Source organism: Hyposmocoma kahamanoa, unplaced genomic scaffold (assembly GCF_003589595.1).
Source record: "Hyposmocoma kahamanoa isolate Upper Pololo Valley unplaced genomic scaffold, ASM358959v1 182, whole genome shotgun sequence".
Taxonomy (NCBI): domain Eukaryota; kingdom Metazoa; phylum Arthropoda; class Insecta; order Lepidoptera; family Cosmopterigidae; genus Hyposmocoma; species Hyposmocoma kahamanoa.
This window is the reverse complement of record NW_020653713.1, coordinates 2,261,520-2,287,388: the sequence shown is the minus strand read 5'-3', so window position 1 is coordinate 2,287,388 and position 25,869 is coordinate 2,261,520. Positions and strand designations below refer to the sequence as shown.

The 25,869-nt window shown below is 35.7% G+C and overlaps 1 protein-coding gene across 3 annotated transcripts in view; it reads left to right on the top strand.

Annotated features, from left to right (window-relative positions):
* Positions 1-25,869, top strand: part of LOC113226213 (protein spire) — a 284,542-nt gene that overhangs the window by 129,577 nt on the left and 129,096 nt on the right. For all 3 annotated transcript variants that reach the window (XM_026458778.1, XM_026458777.1, XM_026458779.1), the window contains exon 3: positions 15,921-16,047. In XM_026458778.1, coding sequence (XP_026314563.1) covers positions 15,921-16,047 — 127 coding nt within the window. The remainder of the gene's footprint in view (positions 1-15,920; positions 16,048-25,869) is intronic.

The following is a 25,869-nucleotide window of genomic DNA, read 5'->3' as shown; positions in this document are numbered from 1 at the left end:
GATACTGCGATGACATAACAATTTAAATTTCGAATAGGTTGACTTGGGACATTTTTTTCGTGGTTTTTGTATTAGACCCGTCGTCCATTTATTTGTAAGTCAATGGTTTTAGGTCTCTTTTATAAATCATTAATTTCTAAAACAACAACTTATGAATTAAATAGGTTCTAAATATTACTATAATAATAAAAATACTTTTTTTTGTGGCATGGCGTGACAATGAGAGGGCGCTGACTCGTCTATGCCAAAGTTCCATAGAGAGCGTTGGTTTTCACTCAGAGGACCAGGAAGTGGGAATAAAATGTAGAAGTTGTAACAGATATGTATGAATGAAATGCATAAATTGTAAGTTAGAAACAACGAACTGACAGCTACTTATGTCACTTAGAAAAATAATGTTGCCATGTTTTTATTGTAAGGTGAGGTGTTTGGCTCAGTTTTCAATGAATGTACTGAAACAGAATTGAAAATAAACGTTAAATATATTACTATTAATATGCTACTACATACTTCTATCATTATTTTGTTATTAAATTATTGATTTTTGAAAAATAATATCTACAAATTGTTAAAAATCCACTATGTATTATTAATACTATATATTGTTACTAAGATTTGCCTCGATGACCTACTGAGTGAGTCAATGAAGCCGATCCTTAAACACAACACTATTTTTATTGCTACAAATAGTAGCAACCCAGTAAAAATCAGTTTATTAGTTTATTATCTTTATTTAAAATGCGACTGTAGGACAGCTGTTCCAATAATCTGAGAAAGATCTTTAAGCTTAGCTAAACCCTGTTTCGAAACATTTTTGATAACCCTAACGACGAAGAATATGATGTAACTTGTAAGTTTGACGTTCCTTGGGAATAGCCTGTAGCCATACTAAAGTATTGTTTAAATTATTTTGCACACTTAGACTTAAGAACTTTTAACCTACTTTACACGGTTAACGGATATTTTAACTTTTGTCACATAACGAGATTTTATCAGTATCGGAAACGAAAAAGTTTTTAAAGTATCCAGTTAAAAAAAGATCATTTACATTTTATAAGGGCATCATTATTTCTGTAGTCGGGTTTTTAATTAGAAGTGACATTTAGTGAGTTGCTAGTTTTTGATGAAATAAAAATAGTTTTATCTTAAAGGATCTAGTTCACTGAGTTATTGAGTCGCTTGATAACAGAAAAATAATACAACTAAGTAAGAGACTAAAATGTAAATTGATTGTTAAGCAGATTAATAGTCAAAAAAATCCAACGTTTCTTTTTTATTGATTCACTGAGTTCGTTCGTTAAAAACTGAATAAACACACCACTATACAATAAACTTGTATTATTTTTCAAAGTTATGTTAGTTGTTGTCAGGCTGTTATCTGTTATCAAAAATCCGACTGTTGTTACTTTTACTGGTAATATCGTCTTTCACGTTCGTTATAGACAAGTTCGACATTAATTATGAAAACCAATCTGTTTCACATTTTTGTGTGAAAATGTTATATAAAAAAAATAATTTTGCGCCCAACGGTGCGTTCTAATAATACATAGTGTTGTGTCGTTTTTTTATCGTTACACTTCTTTAACGATTTGTAACGATATTTGCGGTTTTATTCAAGGTCAAGCTACAATTTGTTTTTGTTGCTAGAGAAAGCTAAAACTATTACATTATAAGTAAGTTTTCGAAATAACAAAACTAGACCTCTCACCATCAATGGAGTTGAAAAGGCTTATTAATTCTGTGGAAAAGATGGCAGAATGTAGAATACACGTAACATGTTAATCGTTACGCAAGCAAATGGGTCCATTAAAATACGTAGAACAAGAGTAGTACAATTTGTTTTCGGTAACGCCATCATTCCATGAAACTTATACTGAACAAAACGGATTTCAATCAAGTGTTTAGCATGTTTAGCGATTCCTAATTGAATCAATCACAACATGATGAAATTTATTATTTAAAGTAATCGATCCGATGCGCTTGATTTGACTCAGATTAAAACACGTTACATTATCACCTTTAACAACATCTTCTTTTTATCAGTGTACTTGAGTAATATGTCCAATACTACCGTGCCGTAGAGCTAGGCTCTTGCCGTTGGTATAATCGCCAACCATCTCTATTCAGCGTCCTAACTTTGAGCTCCTGGTACGTACGATATGATATAAACTTTTTCCCTTATCCGACCTCGTCTAGGTTTTCCTCTGCCTCTCTTTCTTTCTCGTGCCCAACGGCTTTCTTCTTCTTCTTTCTTTCGGTTCTCTATTGTTAAAGACAATAATAATAAGCTTCTCTTTTCCTGCACTATTCTTAACATCATTCCATCTTACACTAACAAAAACATTGTCTGGCTAGTCGTTATGCCGAATTGTAAATAAATGCCGTAACAATACCGAAGTTTGGGCCTTCCCACTGTCATAGTTGCAAGTGGTTACAGCGTTCCAGATCAATTTGCTCGTATTGCTTATTGATGCACTTTCCAGGTTCTCTGGGGACGTTGGGACAAATACCTGTGGGTTCCGTTTCACAAATGCGAAAACATGAGCGTTTCTAATCTGCTTAGTTGGATGTTTAACGTGGCTTATGGCGCATTTTCTCCTGTAATGTGTTTTACGACGTTCGTCTCGGTGCTATTACACATCGTTATCGTATGTCGTGTTTAAAAAATTGGTAATTTTCATAAGTTCGCTATGCGGTGTACAACATAAACTTTTTGTATTGCTTGTTTCATTCTCATTTCTGGATGTTTGGAAGCAATTTGAAGGTGAATTAAATATGGTGTTCAATGGCACATCGATAAATGTTCACAACTTTTGGAAAATATGTGAAGTACTCAGTACGCATTAGGCAGACTATGACTTACGCCCGTGCCCAATAGTAGGACGTGTAATGTTTTGAGGAAGATGTTTTTTGCAGCCTTTTTACATGCTGCCGAAACAGTAATTTGTACATAATTTAAAAAGACGTCTTATTAACTTCCATCAAAGTATTTTTTACCCTACCGGTCGTCCGGTGGACTGAATCATCTGCCGGTCAGTCAGCTGTTGTAGTTACCGGCTTAATTACGATCTGACCTACTTGGGTGACATTGACCTGAGTTGACACAGTCGTTGTTTTTGGAGTCGGCAGTTTTTTGACTAGAACCGATCTTAGTCTGAAAGCAGTTTTTCTAAAACGTTTTATTTTTAAGGAGGAGGTTCTCAATTCGACTGTGTATTTTTTTCTTTTTTGTATATTACGCGATAATATATTATTTATGAACCGATTTTTATGATTCTTTTTTTTATTGGAAAGAGGGTACATCAGGAGTGGTCCCATTTAAATTTGAAGAAAATGTTCCACCTCTAATGGTCGCAAACTAGGAATTGAAAGACTTTTGAGGTCGGTTTTTTTTAGAGCACTGTACTGATTCTCCGATTCTCTGATTTATTTCTCCTTCCATTCCTTCTTTAAGAGCAGTAGCCCAAGGGGAGAACGGTAATTTCTCAATTCAAAGGTCGATTTTTCCAATATCTGTGGCGGCATGTACATATTGACTTTAATATCTAAGTTATATATATTTGTGAATGTTAAGTAGCAGTACCTCTTACTAACAGTGATGGAAATCATCACAATGAAGCCTGTTTGTCGAAGAAGGTTCACAATGGTTGGAAAACCGTTGACCGGTGGCCATGATTCGGGACTATGGCCTAAATCGTTTTCTTAAAGGAGACCCCGTCTAATCCGAGACAGGATGATGACTCTCTCATTTGCACTTGAAATTGTATTTGATTTCCATTGATTTTGTTGAACTTTAGTCTTTTTATGAGATATTTCTCAGAAGTGATACGCAGTAGTTGTCTACAATTCATTTTCTATACGAGAAATATGTAAGATTTGAATTGGCTGCAGGCCAGATGCTCTTAAATTTCCATTTGACCTAATTGTTGTTTGAATGGCATCGGCAATAGATTGGAAGTTATACATAAATACATAGTACATATTGCCAAAGAATATGGTTTGCAGTAAGTCATTTTAAGTATAAACTTGAAGTTGAAATCTTAGTGAAGCAAAGTGGCCCTTTACGTTTACCATAGCGTGTATTTTAGCAACTACTGCGAAATGTTTAGAACTTGGGGAAATACGTAAAAGTTTTACTATAATCCTTTAGATGTTAGTTCTTTTACATACAATGGCAGCATAATGTCATTTCCAGCTGAAAATTATGCACGTGCCCATTCGCAACGGCTTCCTTACGGATGTTGCATAATGTGCGCCAACACAATGTTTTGCACAGGTTGACAATATTACAGTGCGTCTACGCACGCACCAGTAAGCAGCCTGTCAGCTGGTGTCTGTCTTTGTTACCTAAATAGACCTAAGCAACATACTTGTTATAAGGTCCTAGTTTTGGGAAATAGCGAATAATGTTCATATCCTGTTCTTTATCATGTCTATTTCAAAATATGGCCCCAACTTGATGATGCTTTCTCTAAATTGTTTTGGGTTTATCATTATTCCCTTGATTGTGATCTATATTTTTTAGCCAAATTACGTGCTGTGAGGTTTTTATTATCTTGTTCTTTATATTATCATTTTCATCACCTTTAGCTTCAAAAACATAAGTAAATTTTTTTTGTGAATTTTGCACTCGTATGTCCCAGTGTTCGTTGTAACAGTTTTCAATTGTGCTTTAAGTTCCCAACTTATACTAGCTTTAGGACAAACGTCAGCATTTGCATCAGGAAGGCTCTCGTCTGCGTTCATTCTGTCGTCATTTGTTCTCATAGCACTTTCTATTTCCGCCAGATACCGCTGTACCACGCTCTGTTATGCATTATGCAACAGTCTTGTTAAAACACGTCTTGTGTAAACAGTAACAAAGAATTTAATATGGTCATTTTTCTAGGAAACTTCGCGGTTATACATGACATCTAACGTTTCATGTTCACGGTTTTTAGATGATGTCTTGTAATTTCAAATGAAGAGAAAGAGCTATGAAGATTGTAATCAAATCCATCTCGTCATGTTAGTTTAGATTTTACTTAATTTAGTTGAAGTAATTTCAAACAAGAACTAACTAGTTCTAAGAAATAAGTTGAACAAATATTATCAGTAGAGTTCGACCAGAGAAGCGCTGCCATTATGCCTATTTTTATACAAATTAAGCCACGCGCAAAAAGAAACCCAGACAGACTTGTTTTTGAAAATATACCTAAAACCACACTCGACTTAAAAAGTTCATATTACATGTGCATAAAAATTTATAATAGACTACCAATTGAAATAAAAAATCTGACATTTAAAAGAATGACAACTGAACTGTATAAATACCTAGTTAAAAAGGATAGATAGATAGATAGATAGATAGATATACACTTTATTGCTCACATACAATAACAAAAACAGTACATAGACAACTTAAAACTAATGTGGGCATATTATAATATAAATGATTACTTAGAAGATAACATTTAATTTTGCATGCTTTTTTGTAACGGCTGAATAGATGAACTCAAATGTAATAACTACCATCCTGTAATAACCTATTTAATGCAAATAAACCTTATTTAATTTAATTTCATTTCATAGGGTGGCGGTTGCAGTTGCTGTGCCTATGTCCATAGTTCCTTCTACCGTTTTGAGTCCCTACTGATCTGCTAGCAAATAAGCTGAAGATTTTTAGGTACTAATTGAAGCCCAGAGAGGTTTATTTCAATAGATAGAATTACTCTTTCATACATACGTATGTCTTACCATTTATGTAACGTCAGTTTTCTTTTTACCTTCATTCTTTCCATAGCTATACATTATCCATGGACCGTTCTGCATCATCGAGTTCCAGTGAGATGCTCAGGCATTCAATCCTCACATATTGTTTAAAACATTAGCTACCAGCTACCGGTGACAGCCGTGAGTTGTGTCGCTTGAATATGCAACAACCCGTGCCACTCTTTGCTTTTATTCCCCCAGTCTTTAGATTCTATGCTAATGCGGAAGTCGGCTTCTTTGTCTCGACGTAGTGTGAGATGAACGTCAAATAGAAATATGGACTATTGTTAAGGAGTAACAATCGGAAGAAATAGCGCGTTTTGACACTGTATTTGTAGTTACAGCCGTGACGATGATGCGACTGTATATAATCACCATAAATAAAGACTCACAGACACACGTCACGCTGTTATAAAATGTGTAGCAAGTGACGGGACGAACAAGTAGTGCGCCTGGTGGTAAGCGACACGCCTTCTCCAAACAGTTGTGGTGCAACTCAAAGCTTTAAATCGCAAATACCTGAGGGGCTCTGTTGTTGGTAGACAAGTCCTATATGCCTTTCCATGAGCCAACTTTATTATCTTAATTTATTTAATATTATTATTACCTAAATTTTAATAATATAATAATTCTTTATTGTTCGATTTCTAAATGAAAAAAAAAATGATTTTATTTCACACGAAACACCTGGTTTTAAAGATGTACACTTTGAAATGGCAGAAAAGCAGAATGTTATAAAAACAGAAAGAAATAAAAAGCGAAAAGCAGAAGAAACTAATACCAACAAAGAACAACAAGGTAACAATTGCAGCTGCGCTTGAATAAAGAGTAATTTATTAAAGAATATTTTGCAAAATTTGAATAATAACTCTGTCAACGACGATTTATGAGTTTCAAACGATATAGAAGTCCTCGGTGTCAGTAAGTAAAATTTATGATGCCAACTTACGTGTTTTTTTTTGTTGCAAATTGCTAAATGTTCATTAGACTTCATTTGTATAGCAATGATGAAGCTTTGACCTGGTATTAATGTTTTGTGCAAGGTGAAGATTGGACCTCAGAAACAACAAACAAGCAAGTTAGCAGTGGCATATTCAAGTTCAATTGTCTATGATCATTTTTACACTGTTTGATTAGTTTGTCATTCATAATATGTCTCCAATTTCGCTTGTGTTATGTTGTTTTGTCATTTATTCTACTTGCATTCTTGTACTTAAAAAAAAATATTTTAGAACATCCCGATCATACAGATTATAGATCGATGATTTTCTAATGCCTCCAAATTTTAGTATCCGAACTACCCAATTCGTAGCAATCGAAGAAAGCCCCGCCGCGTCGAGGCAATTATCAACACGACCAAATGTAATTTGTGGCCTGTAATTGAACACACAAACAGAGCACTGTAGGGCAACTCAATTAAATTGGTTTAGGACATCTGCGTTGTTTGTTATCTATAGGATGTAGAGAATTTAATTTTTTTAATTTTTAGTCGCATGAAGACCGGAATCGAATTATGATGTAGGGTACGACCGAGTAATAGCGAAGATATTGTTACAAGGTGGTCCAGGGGCCCCATAAAAGGTAGATTTTGAAAGTATGAAAAACGGATCGTAAAAGATGAAAAAGATATTTTCACGGAGTTTTAATTTAAACATTCATAATTATTTACTAAAGTAATTAATAGTGATTTTTCGTCAAATAAAGTTTTAAAAATTTGCATTCCTTGATTTTCGAAATCTTTTCTGCCTATCTGTTCAAGTATAGCTTCGTCTACTTTGCACTGTAAATAGTCTGGCTGCATAGTTCACAGTTCTAGCAATTATCTTTTGAAAACACTTTGATTATCTGCACCCTGTGTAGTTTGTTTTGTGTGTGTAATCATGTGCGCGGACAGGCAACAAATCAAATTAATTCACCGAGCGCCCAGTGGGTGGCGCGCGTGCAAGCTTGTACTTGCAGTTGAAACATTGTTGCTGAAAGGACAAGAATTCGTGTGTTAAATAAGTCCTAACTTTTCTGGGCTAAGTTCTCTGAACGCTGTATCCCTTGCCCATAAACTGATATTAAGTCATTTGTTTGATAATTTATTTTCAAAATGCAGTTTTAGCAGGAATTGTCTTGAAATCAAACGACGGTTTTGGTGTTCACTTTGAGATGATACAAAAAAAGCTACAAAAAAGTGTATTTGTTTATTATAGCTTATCGCAGTTTCTATTAGCATTGGTTTGTAATCTATATAAAGTGTTTGTATTTTATTATCTGGCGTATTCATTTTTGTACTTCACACAATACACTCCTTGTTGTTCTCATTCGTACATTGTATTGTTATTACTAACAGATACAAGATTTCATTGAAAATTAGTAATGTCATTACGAACTTATCGTGTGATGTCATGTTATGTGTAAACCTTCATCGGTTATTGGTTTTTCTCGCGCGGCTTCCTTCCTCATAGGAAGTTGAGTGTAACCTTTTTTTCATCGTTGTTGCTAAGTACAAATTATGTTACATTTTTCTTTTAACTTTTTTTTTTAATGTTTAGTTTCAACAATAGCTGCCTGAATACAAATTTTTTTTTATTATTTTCCTTTTTCTTTTCCATATTGTAAACAACAGAAATATTTGCACATTAAGTCTTAGTTAAATTCTTGTTACTCATGTAGTATCCTGTCTTTTGTTTATATCTTTTAATGTTATTAATGAGTATGTGTATAGCAATTTTCTACTTACTCCAAAATTATTAGTTTCAACACTTCCCAAAATATTATTTTCCAGTATCCGCTGATCTAATTTCGCGTCGCAACTTGTTCCCACGGATAAAATTTACTTTCTCCGTTATCCTTATAGAGCCAACTTGACCCGCTCCTTGGTAACCAATGACCGATTGAACCCAATGCGCTAGAGAGTAAGGGTTATCGCAGGCCATCGGTTAACAATTGGGTGCAGATTCGTAAAGTTTATGTGGCTAAAACTTGTTTTGATCTGTTTGCTTTCAATCCCAAGTCTCAGAGATAAGCTTTGAATGTGAACCATATTTTGAGAAAACGCTACGTCGTCATTGTTATATTAACACTTTGCATTACTATTTACTATTCTACTATTATTTATTTCCATTATCATAGTTACAACAATAGGTCCTCGTACTCACAAGGATGACAATAGAACTAATGTGAAATATTTATACTAAGAAAAACTGTTGACACACAAGCAAATCGATCCACATTCAATATCAAACCGTGAAAGTAATAAAGTCAGATATTTATTCATCACAGCTTGATTATAGGCGTGACCGATGTACTAGAAGTTAGTACCATTAATACGCAATTGGATTTCTTCAATTGCACTGCACAAATCGAGTTGGGATATTAAAACAAATCGATTTAGCTGTTTCTAATCGATATTCCAGCGATTCTATTTCCTTTGCAATAAGCTCTTTGTATTGAGGGCGCGAGGGACTGCGCGCACGCACGATCCGTCGTAACTGCCAATTATCTAAGAATTTACGGCGCTTTTCTATTGATATTGAACTCCATAATTGAAGTATCTTTTGTTTTATTTTTCAGGTCTTACGTAATTTATTTATGGCATTGTAAAAGTAGCATTTCCATAGTTATATTAGTTTCTTTACGTCTTTTATTACTTTCTATATTTATTTTATTTGTACGGTTATTTGCGTTCTATCACTTCATTATACGTACATTGCCTTTTGATACAAGCCAATCATCTTTTTACAACACTGTTTTTACTTTATTTTTATTACAATTAACGCGTAAAAAGTCTTTATTTAGAATGTCAATTACGTCCCGTACAGTGGTTATTTGTCTAGCAAACTTAGGTGCAACGAGATAATGGCTAATTCCGGCAATTGTGTTGGAGATAACGGTGAATCAGTGTGTCAGTCAACTCGAGTGGACATTTCAACTATATCACTGATGTTTTGCGTGTCTATTATTATCACAGCGAATCAGTTTGTTCCTTATTAAGTATTGGTAAAACTATTGTTGAACATTAATAGAAGTAATCAAAACTAGTTATTTATTGAAAAAATCTGGGTGATGTTAACAAATTGAAATTTTTAGCTCTAGTCATTTATGCAGAAATGTGGTGATAACTCAATGGGAGAAACGTTGTTTCTTAATTGAGAGGTTGCCTGTTGACGACTCTGTGGCGCCATGTGTCTACGACTATAATACCTCTCGCAAAGTGAAGGAAAACAACGTGAACCTGTATATCAAGAAAGTTGCATAACTCTTGGAAAACGTGTGAAGTCTCCAACCCGCATTTGGCTAGCGTATCGGGCCCAAACCCTTAAATCAGAAGTCATCCGTTTGATGATGAAGTTGTCACGGATGACATCATCATCACACTATTGGTTGATAATGATGCTGATGAAGATATTCACCGAGTTCTTAAGTTTTCGCGATGGAATTGAAACTACATTTTTCGAATCTCAATCGCGTATTACATCCCATGGCCACGGCTGACCTGTAAAGAGCCCAAAATGGAATTCTTTGAAAAAAATATTTTCATTCCGAAGATAGTAGAGCTCTTTGTGAAAGAGTTCGTCCAGGGAAGTACTCCCTGTACTCCCACCTTACCTATTTCTGCCGCCAAGCAGTAATGTCAGCGTTCCACCGCATTCCAGTTTTGAAAGGTAAGGGTGCTGGTGAAATTACAGGCACTTGGGACTGGTCAACTTATGTCTCAGATTGATGGGCGCAGTGGCACTGTAACTGCTATGGACAGACGTAGTCGTAGTAGTAGTATTAGGACGTAGTGTAGCTTACCGTCAGGTGCACGACTTGTTCGTCTTGTCACTTGATATAATAAATAAAATAAGCTTAGGTTTACATTGTTTCTTAGACATGTTGATAGCATAAACGCTACGAGTAGTTATCGACTGCCGACAATTATACCAAAATAAAACAAATTACCCTCTCCTATTAATGGACACAAATCTGTGCAACGTCTATTTAATATCGTCAAGTACTGAAAAAACTACATGAATGCAAATACGTCGTTTATGGAGGCGCAGGGATCTATGAATCATACCAGCAGCAGCCGGAGCACTGACGACGATTAAAATGTTACGTGGACAATCAAAAACAAAGACCTTGTATTATCGTTTACCGCATTAGCGCATTAATTTAAATTCTATAGATTAGACAACGATTATCTTGGAATTCCCTTTCATTTACACTAATGCTTTTGGTCCTTATTTATACTTTCATTTATAAATTTATTAAAAATTATTAGCATTGCTCTTGTAGCTACGTAGATCTGACCATTAGCTGATGATGATGTCTTTGTGAGTTTCATAATTGGAACTGTATCGTGTTCTAGTTCGTATTTAGATGAGTCTCCATTCTTTTTCACACGCTTTCTAAGGGTTGTGAACTTTCTCCGCCACGCAAGTTTCGTTACCAAACTTTATCTTCACTGTTAGCGAGAGATATTGCTACTAAACATTAATAAAAGTACGTTAAAATTAAAATCAACCTCTTCCTTCTTAAGTAACCGTCCTCCTAGTGAGCTACCCCCACTATGTAACCAGTGTTACGTATTCAGATATGGTATCTATGCCATAATTAACAATGATACAAAAACAAATAATATACAACGGTCTCTACAATCAAAGGCTTCCTATAGTTCATTAAAGCAGCTGCATTATGCTCACCCACGTACACTTGATTGATACTTGATACCAGCGATAAGCAACCGGTGTAGTGCTTAAGCATCGCGTCTCATTGTTTTTGCCAACATCAACGTTGCGTTTGTCTAAGTGACAAAAAAGAGATTATATCTTTATGTAGTAATAATCTTCATATGCGAATCTTTAATTGGCTTTAACGATTTTTTCCGTGTTTTATTTATTATTGTAGCCAAGCGGAAGAATAGTTGCTTCTCATATCGAATTTTTTAGATTTTTGCGACTGTTGCATATTGAAAATGAAACTTTTCGGATCTGAATTCCTTTTTTTTCGTTTTTTCTAACAAACCAATGTCGTATCGAGTTGTTAGGTTCTCGCGATTGTTACATATAGGAAATGAACCGTAACCATGGGACCTGTAAAGGGTCCGAAACGTTTGTTTGGTGGTCTTGTGTGAAAAAATAAATATATACGCGATTTAAATCCGAAAAATAGTTTCATTTCCTAAACCAATGTTAGCCGTGACCATGGGGCCTAAAAAGCATGAAACCTTGTTTGTACGCAATTTAGACCCCGAAAAATAGTTCAATTTCCAGTGATTGCTTTTCAATAGAGAGGTTGATAGCGAAAATGTCAGTGACAAGCACCTATGGCTATTTCTTCGAAGCTACTTACATTTGTGGGGGCTTAGAAGCACTATATTTCGCTAACGGTGATAGAAAAGAACATAATAAAACCTGCATGTCGAAAAAAGTTTACAATCTTTGGAAAACGTATGAAGTCATTCTGCTTTTTGACCCATATCCTCTTCTTTGAGGAGATGATGTTTATTTTACCTTAGGCGTCCGGCAAGGCGCTCTTTAAGTTTCAAATCTGATAGCTTGTTTCTGTTAGATTAATTACATCCTTATGCAGTTCGAGGCTACTTAACAATGTTGCAAACAACCTTTCATAAACGATCTGAGACCATTTAAGGATATTCATTGTGTACTTCGGACCGTAAACCAGATACTGATTTAAGATTGTTACACAATGGCGTAATGAAAATATGATCACCAAATATTAGCGATAATTTTGTTCACTCAGAATGTTTTGATGGATTGCACTTTTACATAATTGAATTTGTTATTGTAGTAAATTTTTGCGATTTATATCAACATGGTTTAAATTTGTTATTACATGAAACAATAAATTTCTAAGTTACGTACACTTGTGATTGTTCACTTGTTGGAAAACATCGTGTTGGAACCTACATTATAAAAGAAGATTAATAAATAACCCTTGAAAAATATGTGAAATTTGACTCGTGTCCAGCATTGGAGCCTACAATAGGTCGATGATGACGATGAATACAATCAGGTCTAAATACAAACTAGAATAGAATACAGTTCCAATACGAACTTCAAAAAGTTTTGTAACATTCGATGACACGACTAATTCAGTTTATAAAAGCCTAACAACGGCTGAAACAACGAAACAGAGCTTGACCATGTACACTGTTGTATTTTCGACTAGTTTCTCAATGACCGTTTGTCTTTTTTGTTAACTATGTCTTTGTCGTTTCTTGTGTTTAAATTTCTGTTTGTGCTTAGTTATGGTCTCTTATTGTCTTCGTTCGTTACGTATGCTTGCGTAATTCTTGTACCATGATTTGCAAACAATACTGTCGATAAGAGATGTTCTCTCGATATTAGTCTATTGGCTTTATGCTATGCTAATATTATATTTCTATGTATTTAGACTTCGTAATTTGCACATGTAAATTAGCTGTCTAGATTGGTTCCTTTTATGTAATTGTTTATTGACTACTGTCTTTACATTGTTAGATCGGAACATATGACCTTTAAATATTGCATGTGTAGTATCAAGTATAAATGGTTTGGTTGTATTAGCATGACACCAGTCTATTACATATTAAATTGATTTTGTATGCTGGCGATATGTAATGTTTAGCTCATTTATTATAGTCATTGCATCCTTAATGGAATCATTTCAAGCTACAGCTATCGCTGCATTGACATCATCATTATCTTCAATAACCAAATAGCCGTTATTCGCAGCAATCAATCGTACATTTTAATTATTCTGTGGGAAGCTCTAGCACTAATTTCATTGTAAAGCCTTACTCTAGTAACGTCCCATTAATCTTGTTTCCACACCATCGTTTAATGGAGTTTGGCGTTACAGCGTCAGACGGGAGCGGTTGCATTTACGCCTCGACAATTGCTTATTGACTTCTGACTTTATACTGCTGCAACGCTTTGTTAATCAACTATTATATATGTTCAATCCTGGTTGAATGGGATAACAGGGTTCAGATTATGTTGGTTTATTGTAGATCTGTTGAGTAACATGTACAATAGGCTGGTCGTTCCAGAGGCTGCCCCTGATAGTCACAGTTGGTGCATCCTGCGATGTATGGTACTACGTGTTAGCAAATTCTTTAGTCATGTTACGCCCTTGGAATAAATTTTCTTCTGTAGTAATTTCGATTTGAGAAATATGATTTTTGATAAGATTATAACTGTGAAATTTGAATTACGTAATTGTCCTGTCTGATGTGATGATACGAGCAGTCATCATTTATCTTAACTCGCTCCAATTCACGAATAGTTACGTGTTAGCCATTTCTCGCAAACCTGACAAAGTGCAATTAAAAATAACGACATTAATTTTTCAAAGTGCGTTGTCCAGCGAGATCAGGAACGGAAGATGTTATTTATTACAACATCCAGTTTGTAATATTATGCAGGTGCTGTGAATTAATGTCTTAAGACCGTATATGGCATAATCATCCTTAAATCGCTTTCGTTTTTATATTGCGCCGTAAACTCAGTGATTTGTTATGCAAAACAAATTTTCATACATAGCCTCGTTTTCTCTAATAGTTGAAATGATGATCGAGAATATACTAAATATCTTTTTTGGCAAAACTCGATCGAGAATATACTAAATATCTTTTTTGGCAAAACTCACAATTAATCACTAAGTGTTGTATTGAAAAGATAATTATCTATTATATATACTATGAAGGTTTAGGCGATTAACTAAAAGTAAACAAACTTCAGTTGTCGCTTGGTTAACCGTAACGATATTTAGTAGTGAGTTTCATACGTCGTATAACTGCTGTACACTTTAATTTGGTCGCATGTTATTAGCTGTCATCTTTATAGGCTGGATGTTAAGTTGTTTATCGTAGGAAAGTTGTGATACGTGTTATGTTGCCTATTACCTGAAAATATTATCATGTATTTAGAACCATTTTCAAAATGTTTGTTATAATTTTATAATAAGTAACCAGGTAATGCCTCATAAAATACTTCATTACGTTTTTTTACAGTTTGTTTACATCTAGTTAATTACCTAAACTTCATAAAAAAGGAGAAGGTTTAGGTTATCGTTCACAACCTTAGCACTATGCAAGTTGGGGATTTTATACATTTTCCAGTGTAAATCTTCTTCTAAATACAGTTTTCACGATGTTTTTCAACACCGTTACCGAGATATATATTTCTTCTGCACGTTCACAAATATATGCAAATTAGAGATTAAAGTCCAAGGTATAAGCTACCACAGGCATTTTTAGCATCGACCTCTCAATCAAGAAGCTACCGATATCACACTGGGCAAAAAAAAAACCATAAATGCATAATTGTTTTTTCGTCGATTTTACGTCATAAGCTTTATTGTTCTTCCAATATCATTGGTTCACTGATTTCTGCGTATTGTGGTCCAGATCTGGTCCATAAAACACAAAGGCGCATCGTTATGCAAGAGTAGAGCTAGTAAGAGGGGCATTGCCCGAGATAATGACGCATGATAGCTTATTTAGGATTTAGCATTTTGTCTTACGTCACATAGTTACCGAATTTGGTTGCTGCGATTCGTTAGTCTAGCGCCGGATGTATCTAATTTGCAGACGTCTTTATAAAAAACGTGAAGCCATGTAACCGGCTATTTATTAATCCCCGTAGCAAAAAGAGGGGAGTTTGAAGTCTATGTATTCGATTTGAGCTCAAATCAATGATCTGTGGATTGAAGCTAGTAAGCATCTATGTGTGCGGCATTGTTGCTCCCAAACGGCTGCATAGATGTTAAAGCGTTTCTTATTTTATTTAAAGGCTTATTTAATCGGTCTAGTTATTTTATTAGTTGCATTGCTTGACAAACATCTGTTCTGCTGTTTTTCCAGTTGGTCAAGAGATCTCAGTCATAAAACATTCGAATTGAAATTTTATCTGCTATCAGATGACATTAGAATAATTTTCTTACTTTCATCTGGTTGCAACCAGGACACTCTGGACACTACCCAACTCCTTAACTACTCTTCGCTGAACAATCGTATTTGGGCTCATTGAATTGATCTCGACAAAGGGTAGGTAGCTGGCTTACGGATCTTTTTGGAATACACTACGCGTACACGTTTTGATCAAATTATTATAACAGTGTCATAGATCTTGTAATTTTGCTAACTGCATTTCCTAGTAAAGAAATCCTAACGTGAAATTATTTTGTTTCAGTTGGTGGTAAACCTTGCTTTGGTGATATACCACGCGTTAGACTACCAGCACTCCGAAGATGAGGAGCGGCTCATCTCACCAGACCTCGAGGGCCTGATTACCGAGATGACGGCTTGCGAACTTATAGGTAAGTAGCAAAAAACTGCAATACTCAGCGAGGATTTTAGTCAAAATTATTGTAGATTTATTCTGTACAACTTGGGTTTTCGTTTTAAAGTGTAGGTCTATGAAGATCCTTACTGAAATCCAATTGTACTGCCTTGATAAAAATGCGTAGATAAAAACTAATTGGAAACGACTATTTTTTTGGATCTTTTAATACAAACACAAACACCGTTTCGGGATTTTTACGGGTCCCACAGTCACAGCTGGCTGAGATGCTATTGGTCATCAATCAGTTATGTATAATACTAACACAAACCACCTCATTCCAAACTATAGTTACAAAAATTAACTAATCTTTGACTTCTGAGAAAAAGCTGTAGTAAAAAGTGAACGAACTATCGACATTGCAAAACCACTCGATACACGAGCAAAACTTTAAAATGTAATACAATGCGAGGCAATCGCCTACGTACTAAAATGAATAATTTCGTTTTCTCTAGTGATGAACTTTCACCCCGTTGACCTTTGGGTTGTGTCACGTAGCCAGTGAAATACGGTTCAAGACTCGGCAACTTGGAAAACGATCTATTTTCATTTGCTCCTGTTTGTAGTATATATTTTGTGTTACACAATCCAATGTGGTATATTTTAGGGTTGCATCGGAAGGTATTTCATTCACTTAATGTAAGTGTCTATATTTATTACATTACATTGTGTCACACAATACAATGTTAGTCACTGTAATACGTTTTTATGTTATCGATATCATTGAAAGGTCATAATACTTCTTTCGGCAAATTCTTAACAGCTATTTTTGTTATATCACAAAATACAACGTTTAATTCTGTAGTACAATTCTGTTGAAACCCGTTCTGTATGTTGTACTTCATTGAACCAATTCTTAGCATCTATTTTGAATATAGTTTTTTTACAGTCATTGATCTTTGAGTTCGACAATTATTTAAGACGGATGAACTTGACGGTGGTATCAATTTCTCGTTATAGTAAGTAGTAAAGTATTTGTACATATTTTTGTGCAATGTGATTATCGCTTTGCACGATTTTATTTAAGCTGCCACTATCTATGAAAGTACTATTTTGATTTTTTTTGTTAAGTATAGACACGAATTCAATTGTTGAATTGAAAAGTCATCTTCAAATCCTCCCATGCTGTGATTTTGATGGATCGACGTGCGATTCAAACTCTTTGCTGTGACCTCTGTCGCTTGCCGTTATTTATAGTGGTATTAGTGTTTGTGTTGGTCCAAGTACTAATAAATTTTCGAAGTAAATAATAAACGAATAGGGTTTAGCTTTGAAATCCAATTCAATAGGCGTACGCCTATCTATATGGTTGCATTGCCACACAAAGTTTTAAATAGCGCCGCGCTCTTCACGCTGGGACATACGAGTAAAGTACGTAATTTCACCAGCACTTTTCAAACCGGAACGTTGTAATGCTCGCATTACTGCTTGGCGTCAAAAATAGGTAAGCTGGCATTACTTTCCTGGACGACATCTTTGACAGAAATCTCTATTGCTACTAAATAGTAAATTTTATGTAGATTATTAATGCTCTTTTTTGTTAAATAGTCTAAAGCTGTTTTGTGATTGAATTAGATTTCTTTATCATTACTGTCTTTTGTAAAATATTCGAAGTATGACATCAGGGATCAGTTGATAGTAAACTGGAAAAATTAGCATTAATCACAGATCCCTGTCTAACAACATTTTCTTCTCAATGTATGCATTGGGGCTTGGAATTGTTTCAAGTTTGTATGGGAGTAGACCGTGGGAATTTGTTGCTTACATTAACATTTGCTTACCCCTAATGTATTGTCTTTACGTTGTTAATTATATGGAATTGAATCCGGGTCAAGTTAATTATGTTTTTATTTCTAATTGTTTTCTTGATGATGGTAAGGAACTAGTAAGATAAGGAGGTAAATGTAAAATAAATGTACCTGTGTAATGTTTTTAATTCAAGAAGACGCATAAATTTGTCTTGGACTATCTTCTAATCTACCTTTTGCATACCAAGGAATAGCCGAAGCTAAACTGAACGAGCTCTTGAGGGTCTCATAGATACAATGGCGGGAGAATCACACAAATCTGCATATTATTATAGGTCTATTGCATTCCGTAAAACCTTTTACGACTTCCGGTTTAATTAAACTTCTTTATTTTACAGTGCGGTATCATTATAACTAAGACCCCGAAATATACTGACACCGTTCTCATAATTATTTTACTTTTGACCTGTAGGGAACAGTGTGTTTAATTTGAATTGTAGTTGAACTAAATCATAATTAAGAGCTTTAATAAAAACTAATATTTCATGTACAGAATTTCAATTTTCATTTATCAAATGTTTTTATCAAAACATGCTTTTTATTAATTTAGTATTTTAACTAGCATCTTTATTGACATAGACCTTTCTTATTTTTGATTCTGTTTTTTAATTTACCTTAGAATCAGAATCACTATCAATAATATTATTTTCTACCAACGTTAATGTATCCTTATTTTCTCATAGAGTTTCATAATGCTAATCTGTGTATATGATCGTGGTGTCAGCGCATGTTGCATACAAGGTAGTTCTTCATTCTTACTTTCTATCAACTTTGTCGCCTGTCAACCTTCTAATACATGCAGCCATCTACCCGACGAGCTGTCTACACTGGTGACATTTGGGCTCTAGTACTTTATCTACGACCTCTGCACCTACATCGCTTAAGCCACCTCCCACCGTGTTAGCTTACAATCAACGATACAATTCGTTCCGCCTGCATTTCTCATCCCTTTCCAACTACAGCCTAGCTCTCACGGACTCACTCAATCTAAATTAACTTGTCATATTTTCTGCTTTTCCCGAGTTGGCAGTTTTTGCAACCGTATCGAGACGTCTCGATTCATAATCGAGACGTGATTTCTCTACACGTTTACTTGCTTCCTCTCGTTTCGAAGAGATTTCCTAGGTGAGGTGTACACTGTGATGAATTTATTGCTATTTAATAGCTCGCACCGGAAAGGGTACCGTTTTATACTGCACTGTAATTTTATGCCAATCAAAAATCTACGCACCTGCCGAGCAGGGCTAACATGATTTTGCTGCTTCGTAGTAATTACACCATTAATTTTACTATTTTGACGTTGTAATAAGCACGAAATGCGTTCTTAATCATCATTACCCATAAATCACAATAAAACAAGACTTCCCTACGATACATGTAAATACTTTGAAGGCATATCTGAGATTTGAACTATCATCTTTATAACGAAGCAACGGTTTCCGAAAGCCCTTTCTTAGTTCCTTATCTTAACAAGACTATCTTGTATCGCGGCTGAAGTTCATGGCCACTCCGTTTTCTCTGACATATAACTGTTGTTCGACAAGTGTTCAAATCGAATCGAAAGTATCGATTTAATCGGGCGATGCGAGATGGGGTCAGTCGGTCACATGGGCAGGTGGATCCACCACAATGGGAGGAGGGGTATTGTTAATCGTTGACTATTTTAGGAACACTCGGACGATGACATTATCTTTATTGATCTGACAATCAATGATCGATCGAATCTGTATGTATCTGATGTATTATGATTTTGTGGCCGCCTCTCAGTGCTCTTTTTAACTGACTTCCAAAAAAAGGAGGAGGTTATACGTTCGGCTGTATGCACGTTTTATATATGTTTTCAGATTTCTCCGTCAATTGTAGACCGTTTTTGAAAATTCTTTTTTGTTTGGAAGTGTGCACTCTTGTGGTGGTCCCATTGAGGGGATTCATGGAAATCGAGGAAAATACTCAAATTTTAAAGACATGTACACTGGCGTACCGATTTTTCCGTGAATTGTGGACCGATTTTGAAAATTCTTTTTTTTTTAGTTCGAAAGGGTATACATTCGAGGTGGCGCCTGGTGCCAGCTATGCTGTTCCGGGTTTGTTTCGGCTATCACAAATTAAAAAAATATTTTCAGCGCCTAAAAGTTGACTTTTCACTTGACACAATACGTGTAATTAACAAATAACCGTCACCATGTCAACCAGAAAGAAAGTACAAAGGAGTACGTAATAGTCCCATTATCGCTAAGAAGTCCGAATCTGGTGAGGGGATCCCACGGAAATCCGAAAAACCCGATAATGCAAACATTTGGTGTCGGTTTTTTTTTTCAATGAAAAAGTTACAATTATATTATTATAGTAGCGCATTATATACATGGTTACTTGTAAAATATTAACAATCTCGCAGGACTGTATTACTAATATCTAAACAACAGCTTTTGCTCCATGACTGTTGACAAAACATAATTACCTTATTTATTTCTGCCGCCAAGCAGTAACGTCAGTATGGAATGTCTTTTTTTTGTGGTTTGTGTAATTTGTGGTTGTCTATGTGTGTGTCCATAGCACCCGCGACACAGGGTCTCCCTAGTGCGGGGCTATGTTGAGTGTGAACGTTATTAATTACAGGCACATGGGACTTGTCAATTTATACCACAGAGTGACGGACGCAGTGACCGTGCCCTATAAGATTTTTGCGATTTAAAGCTCTGAGTGGCTCTGCAACTGTTATGGATAGGCGTACAGCTTGCCATAAGGTGCACGACTTGTTCGCCCCGTCACTTAATATAAAAAAAAATCAATAATAAACTTTTAAGTTTCTGTTGTACTATTTAACACATTTTAGATCTATAACTTGGTAGTAAGTTGTTTAGCAACGCGTGTTTTCTTATATATTTTTTAATAGCGCAGAGTTATTTTGGGGCGGTCTATTTAAATATTTTTATTTTTGTGTAAAAGTAAAATGTGATGACTTATTAAAAGCGTCGAATATATAACCAGAAATAGAAACGTGAACTGTCATTTAATTTGTTTGAAAACTATTCTGTCATATCGTTACGGTGACAACTGCGTTCCGATTGGCCAGCCCGAATTCGAAACAATTGACGGGTTTCGTCAATTGTTTCGCTTCAAATCGACCAGTTTAACTTAAGCTTTGCCATAATGGACGAAAATTGCAAAATTACATATTTAATTAACGATGAAATGTGATTCCGTTTGTTTTGTAATTAGATGTTTGGCTGTTTTTCCCACACCACCGAATGGAACAGCCCCCCATAGTTAGAGATACTAGAGAGATCTTTATTGCAATAAATACAGAATACTTTTGGAATATACGGAGACGTATACACAGGTCTGTTGTTGGCGCTGTATTATTTCAGTTTTCTAATTTGTGATTTCAGCGCAAACGAGAGTTGATATTTAAAAGTGATAACAGTACCCTTTGCCTGATGAGGTGTCATGGATGGATGGCTCTTATTTTGTCTCTATTTCTGGTTATATACTCGATGATTAATAGTCATGGAACAAAAGTTATTGTTTATGATGTTAGTAATGCAGTCCTGAGGGGTTGTTTGTATTTTCTACAAATAATCCTGCAGATGACGTCGAAACATATACATAATTTCGTTAAGAAAGAAGATATCCATAATATTAACGACGATTTCAAGTGTAATAATGCTTACCTATGAAATAAAGATTATTTTGAATTTGAATTTGAATTAACCTTAGAACTAAGTCCAAGCTCATGGTACCACGTTTTCGTTTAACTAAGGTAAACGATTCTTTTATGGGGAACTGTGTACGATTTTACAATAAGATTCCGGAGCATATATTAATTTTATCATTCCCTAAGTTTAAAAACTACATTAAAAATATTTTGATCGAAAAATCATATTACAAAATTGAAGACTTGTTAGATAAAGATGTATGGAAAGACAACGCGAGTCTAGATTTAACACAAATATGTTCTATAGCATTTATTTGAAAAGAGCAATCCCTAGAATTTGTTGCTCGTTCTTTTCAGGGAGGTCAGCGTAGTGAACGAGCAATAAGCTTAAAAAATGACGTTTTCAAGCGTAAAAATTTTACCTATGGAATGAATGATTATTTGAATTTGACTTGGAAAATCATTTTAAAATGATATCATCTTTCAGACGATTTTTTTATGACATGATTTGACGGGACGAGCAAATCAACGACATAGGAGCAAAATAAACGACGCGCCTATCCAGGACTAAAACAACGGTAACTTCCAAACATCCTCCAGGTTCTAATTCCCTACGTTGTTTTTACTGTTAAAACCTTGATCTAGACTAGAATTAACTACTCTCAGAATGTAAAAGTGCATGTAACTCCGCTTACCGATTATCTGCTCAGAGCATCGCATAACGATCATAATGCGCAGGCGCAACAACCCCAGTGGTCTTGTGCTATGAAAAAAAGCGCAATAAGAAAGTACGCTTCGTTATCTCCATCTCTTTATGCAGATCTAGGTAACATTACGAGTTTCCCACGGCCGGCGAACACATTTTTTCACAGCTTATCTGATGGGAGCTCTAACAAAGTGTTCAAATGTTCAAATGGTCCCGAATCTAAATTTTGACTCTTATTATTTTCAAATGAAGGTGACTTATTATTATCTTAACTAAACTCTTAGAAAAGAATTACTTGGATTACAGTTACAAAATGTTATAACAACTAATCCAAGCTTTCATTTTTTAATGCACTATAAGCTTATAAAGGTTGATTCATTTGGAGGTACTTTTTCAAAACTAAAAAAAATGTAATAAACACAAATTTATCGGGTTATCTTTATTATCATACAAAGAAACAATTCTTTACATTTATTTTCTAATGATTATTTATTTCAAATATTGGCCGTAAGTGCGGTTAACGTGGTCCATTCTGCAGTTCCAATTTTCGATGACACGTCCGATTTCGATTGGTATTGGGCGAATAACGCGTGTAATGTTGTTCGTACCCAGCTTATCCGTATAGATTTTGGACTTTACATAGCCCCAAAGGAAAAAATCTAGGGGTGTGATGTCACAATATCTAGGCGGCCAACTCACCGGTCCGAAGCGTAAAATCAACTGTTCACCAAATTTTTCACGCAATACCGTACATCCCATACAGCACGTGAAACCATGGTCCACATTAACCGCAGTTACGGCCAATATTTGAGAGAAATAATCTTTAAAAAAAAAATGTAAATAATGGTTTTTTGTATGTTAATAAAGATGACCCGATAAATTAGTTTTTTATTAAATTTTTTTAGTTTTGAAAAAAGTACCTCCAAATGGATCACCCATTAGTATGGTCGAATCGAATGTAGGCGATGTAATGATGAGTTGAAATGTTTTATTGGATGAATGAGTGAATGAAACATACTTTATTGCAAAGAAGTATAACAGAATAAGCTAACGTACAGCAAGCGGCCTTATTGCTATATTATATTAGGGTAGAAATTTTGGAGTTACTTACTACTTGGTACTTGGTGCAACGGGCTGGTGTCCGCAACTCGACGTCAAGGCGCCTATTTTGCGTGTGGTGGGTGCAGGGTCCTACTCGTGCCACCCAAGCTCGTCCAGGAATCTCAGCAGCCTCCTAGGTTTGCTGAAGACTTCGGGGAGCGACCTTGGCACTCCAAGGTACTTTGCCCTGTAGTTGGCCACGCCGGAGCACTGTAGTAGGATGTGCGCAGCCGTTTCCTCCCCCTCCATGCACGCTCTGCATAGAGGGCTGTCTGTGATACCTAAATTGAAAAGGTGTTTATTGTATGGACCATGACCCGTTAGGGCGGCAGTTAGAGTGCGAAGCTCTTGCCTTTTAAGTTTAATAAATATGCGAGATAGACTGGCATTGAGCGTTGGGAGTGCTTCCCTCGCCTGTCTACAGACCGTAAGGGTCGTCCATGCATTATTGTGTGACAATTTTGTACCTTTGTGTATAGTTGTTCTGAACCATTGGTAGGGGAGGGATACTATGGTTTCTGGTCCTACAGCGTCCATCTCCGACCCTTTTCTGGCTAGTTCATCTGCCGCATCATTGCCACGTGAACCGCTGTGTCCTTTAATCCACTGTAGGGTTACGTGGTTTTGTATACATACCTCCATTAGTGCTTGATGGCATTCATAAATGAGCCCTGAGTCTATGTCATAGCTATTCAGTGCTTGTGTAAATTTTGGAGTTGCAAAGAATATTTTTTTTATGATAACGAGTGATGGGACAAGACTTTTTTAGGACCAAAGCTTTGAACAAGAAGTAAGGGACACTGCACTGCGCCCTTCACCCTGAGACATAAAGTCCCAAGTGCCTGTCATTTCACTAGCACCCTTACCCAAAATCTGAACGCAGTAATGTTCACTTCACTGCCTAGCGGCAGAAAAATGTAGTGCTAGTATTTCTCAGGACCAACTCTTTCCCAAGTAGCTCTACAGCTAATATACTATTAAGTGCAACAAAAGAATATTTTATAATGGAACTTAGAATAATAACGCATAGAAACCTAGTCCGCACACGCTAAGTGAGGCAAATTGAAGCGCGCCCAATGGGCCTACACGAGCGGGCGGGCCTTCAGTGCTCAAGGTCAACTTGCACCGCGAACAGATCAAGAATTTTAGCTAAAAATGACGAAATGTGCGGTAAATTAGTGTAAAAATACGTCAGACAAACATAAAATAGATACTAACATCACATTCCACAAGGAAGTAACGCGTTTCATCTTGTATTTTTATATAAATATTCACTAAAACCGAAAATTAACCTACTACTAAAACTAGCCTACATTAATTTTATTTTTGCCTCACTTGTGCCAGTTCGTTTGATATGAAACGATCATTCTATGTGTTATTATTCTAAGTAATGAAAGTTATTCAATTTATACACCACATACTAAACGTTAATAAATGTAATAGTTTGTGTAGGCAAGCGATACATTTTAATAAAATATAATTCCAAATATAATTCCGAGTAAAACTATGAATATTTGTCTTGTATGCGTTCAATTGTTATTCTTGCTATTTCTATACAGTTTTCCAGGGTTTGTGTTCGCGGTAAAAGTTTCTGAACTATAAGAACCTGTGTCTTCAAAGGGAAAGGTGGGTCTTTGGTAGCTGCAATTCGAAAAACAAAACAATTTTTTTTCAGTGGCATTGCAACACATGCATTAAAGGCTAGGGGAGAAAACACAAACTTAGGAAAGGAGAAAGTCTTCTTGATACCTATCGTGTCATTACCGCCGACTTAGTGTAAGCGACAAAAAAAGAATTTACGGAAATGGGTTTTTTAAATATTTTTACATATAAATGTGATATTAAACTGAATTTAGTATATAATAATGAATTTCGTATTGTGTAACAGTTAATTTTTTTTAAACAATGGATGAAAAGCCTTTTTTTGGCGCTTAAAATATTTTTGCTAAAGATTTTTGAGGGTTTCATGCGATTAAGGTTACACTTGCGATTCAAAATATGCAACAAGGTACAACACTTTTTTGCCACTTCGTTTACGTTCGTTCTGTCATCATTATCAGCTCACACGCCTCCCCTGCTGGACATAAGCCTCCCCTAGAGCACGCCAACTTTCCCGGTCTTGTGCCGCCCGCATCCAGACACTGCCGGCCCCCTTGCTCAGATCGTCCGTTCATCTTGCCGCAGGGCGTCTCACACTACGTTTTCCTTGACGTTGTCGCCATTCCAGAACAAGTCTGCTCCATCGGCGATAAACCCTCCTTTAGACATGCCCGGCCCACTGCCACTTAACCCTTAACTATAATCGTGGAAAAAAATAACGCTTCTATAGTCGTGGGTCCAATTGGACCCACATGTAAACCATTACTCACGTTTGGAGCAGTGAGCAAAACACGTCCATCTCACAGTGTGCGCTTTGGCGTGACATGGGAAGGTAATGAGGAGTAGGAACAGCTGCGTCGCCTACAGCGATTCCTACGCGAGTTTAAAGAACGAACTTGCCCATGGCCCATTGGACTCACGACTATAGTT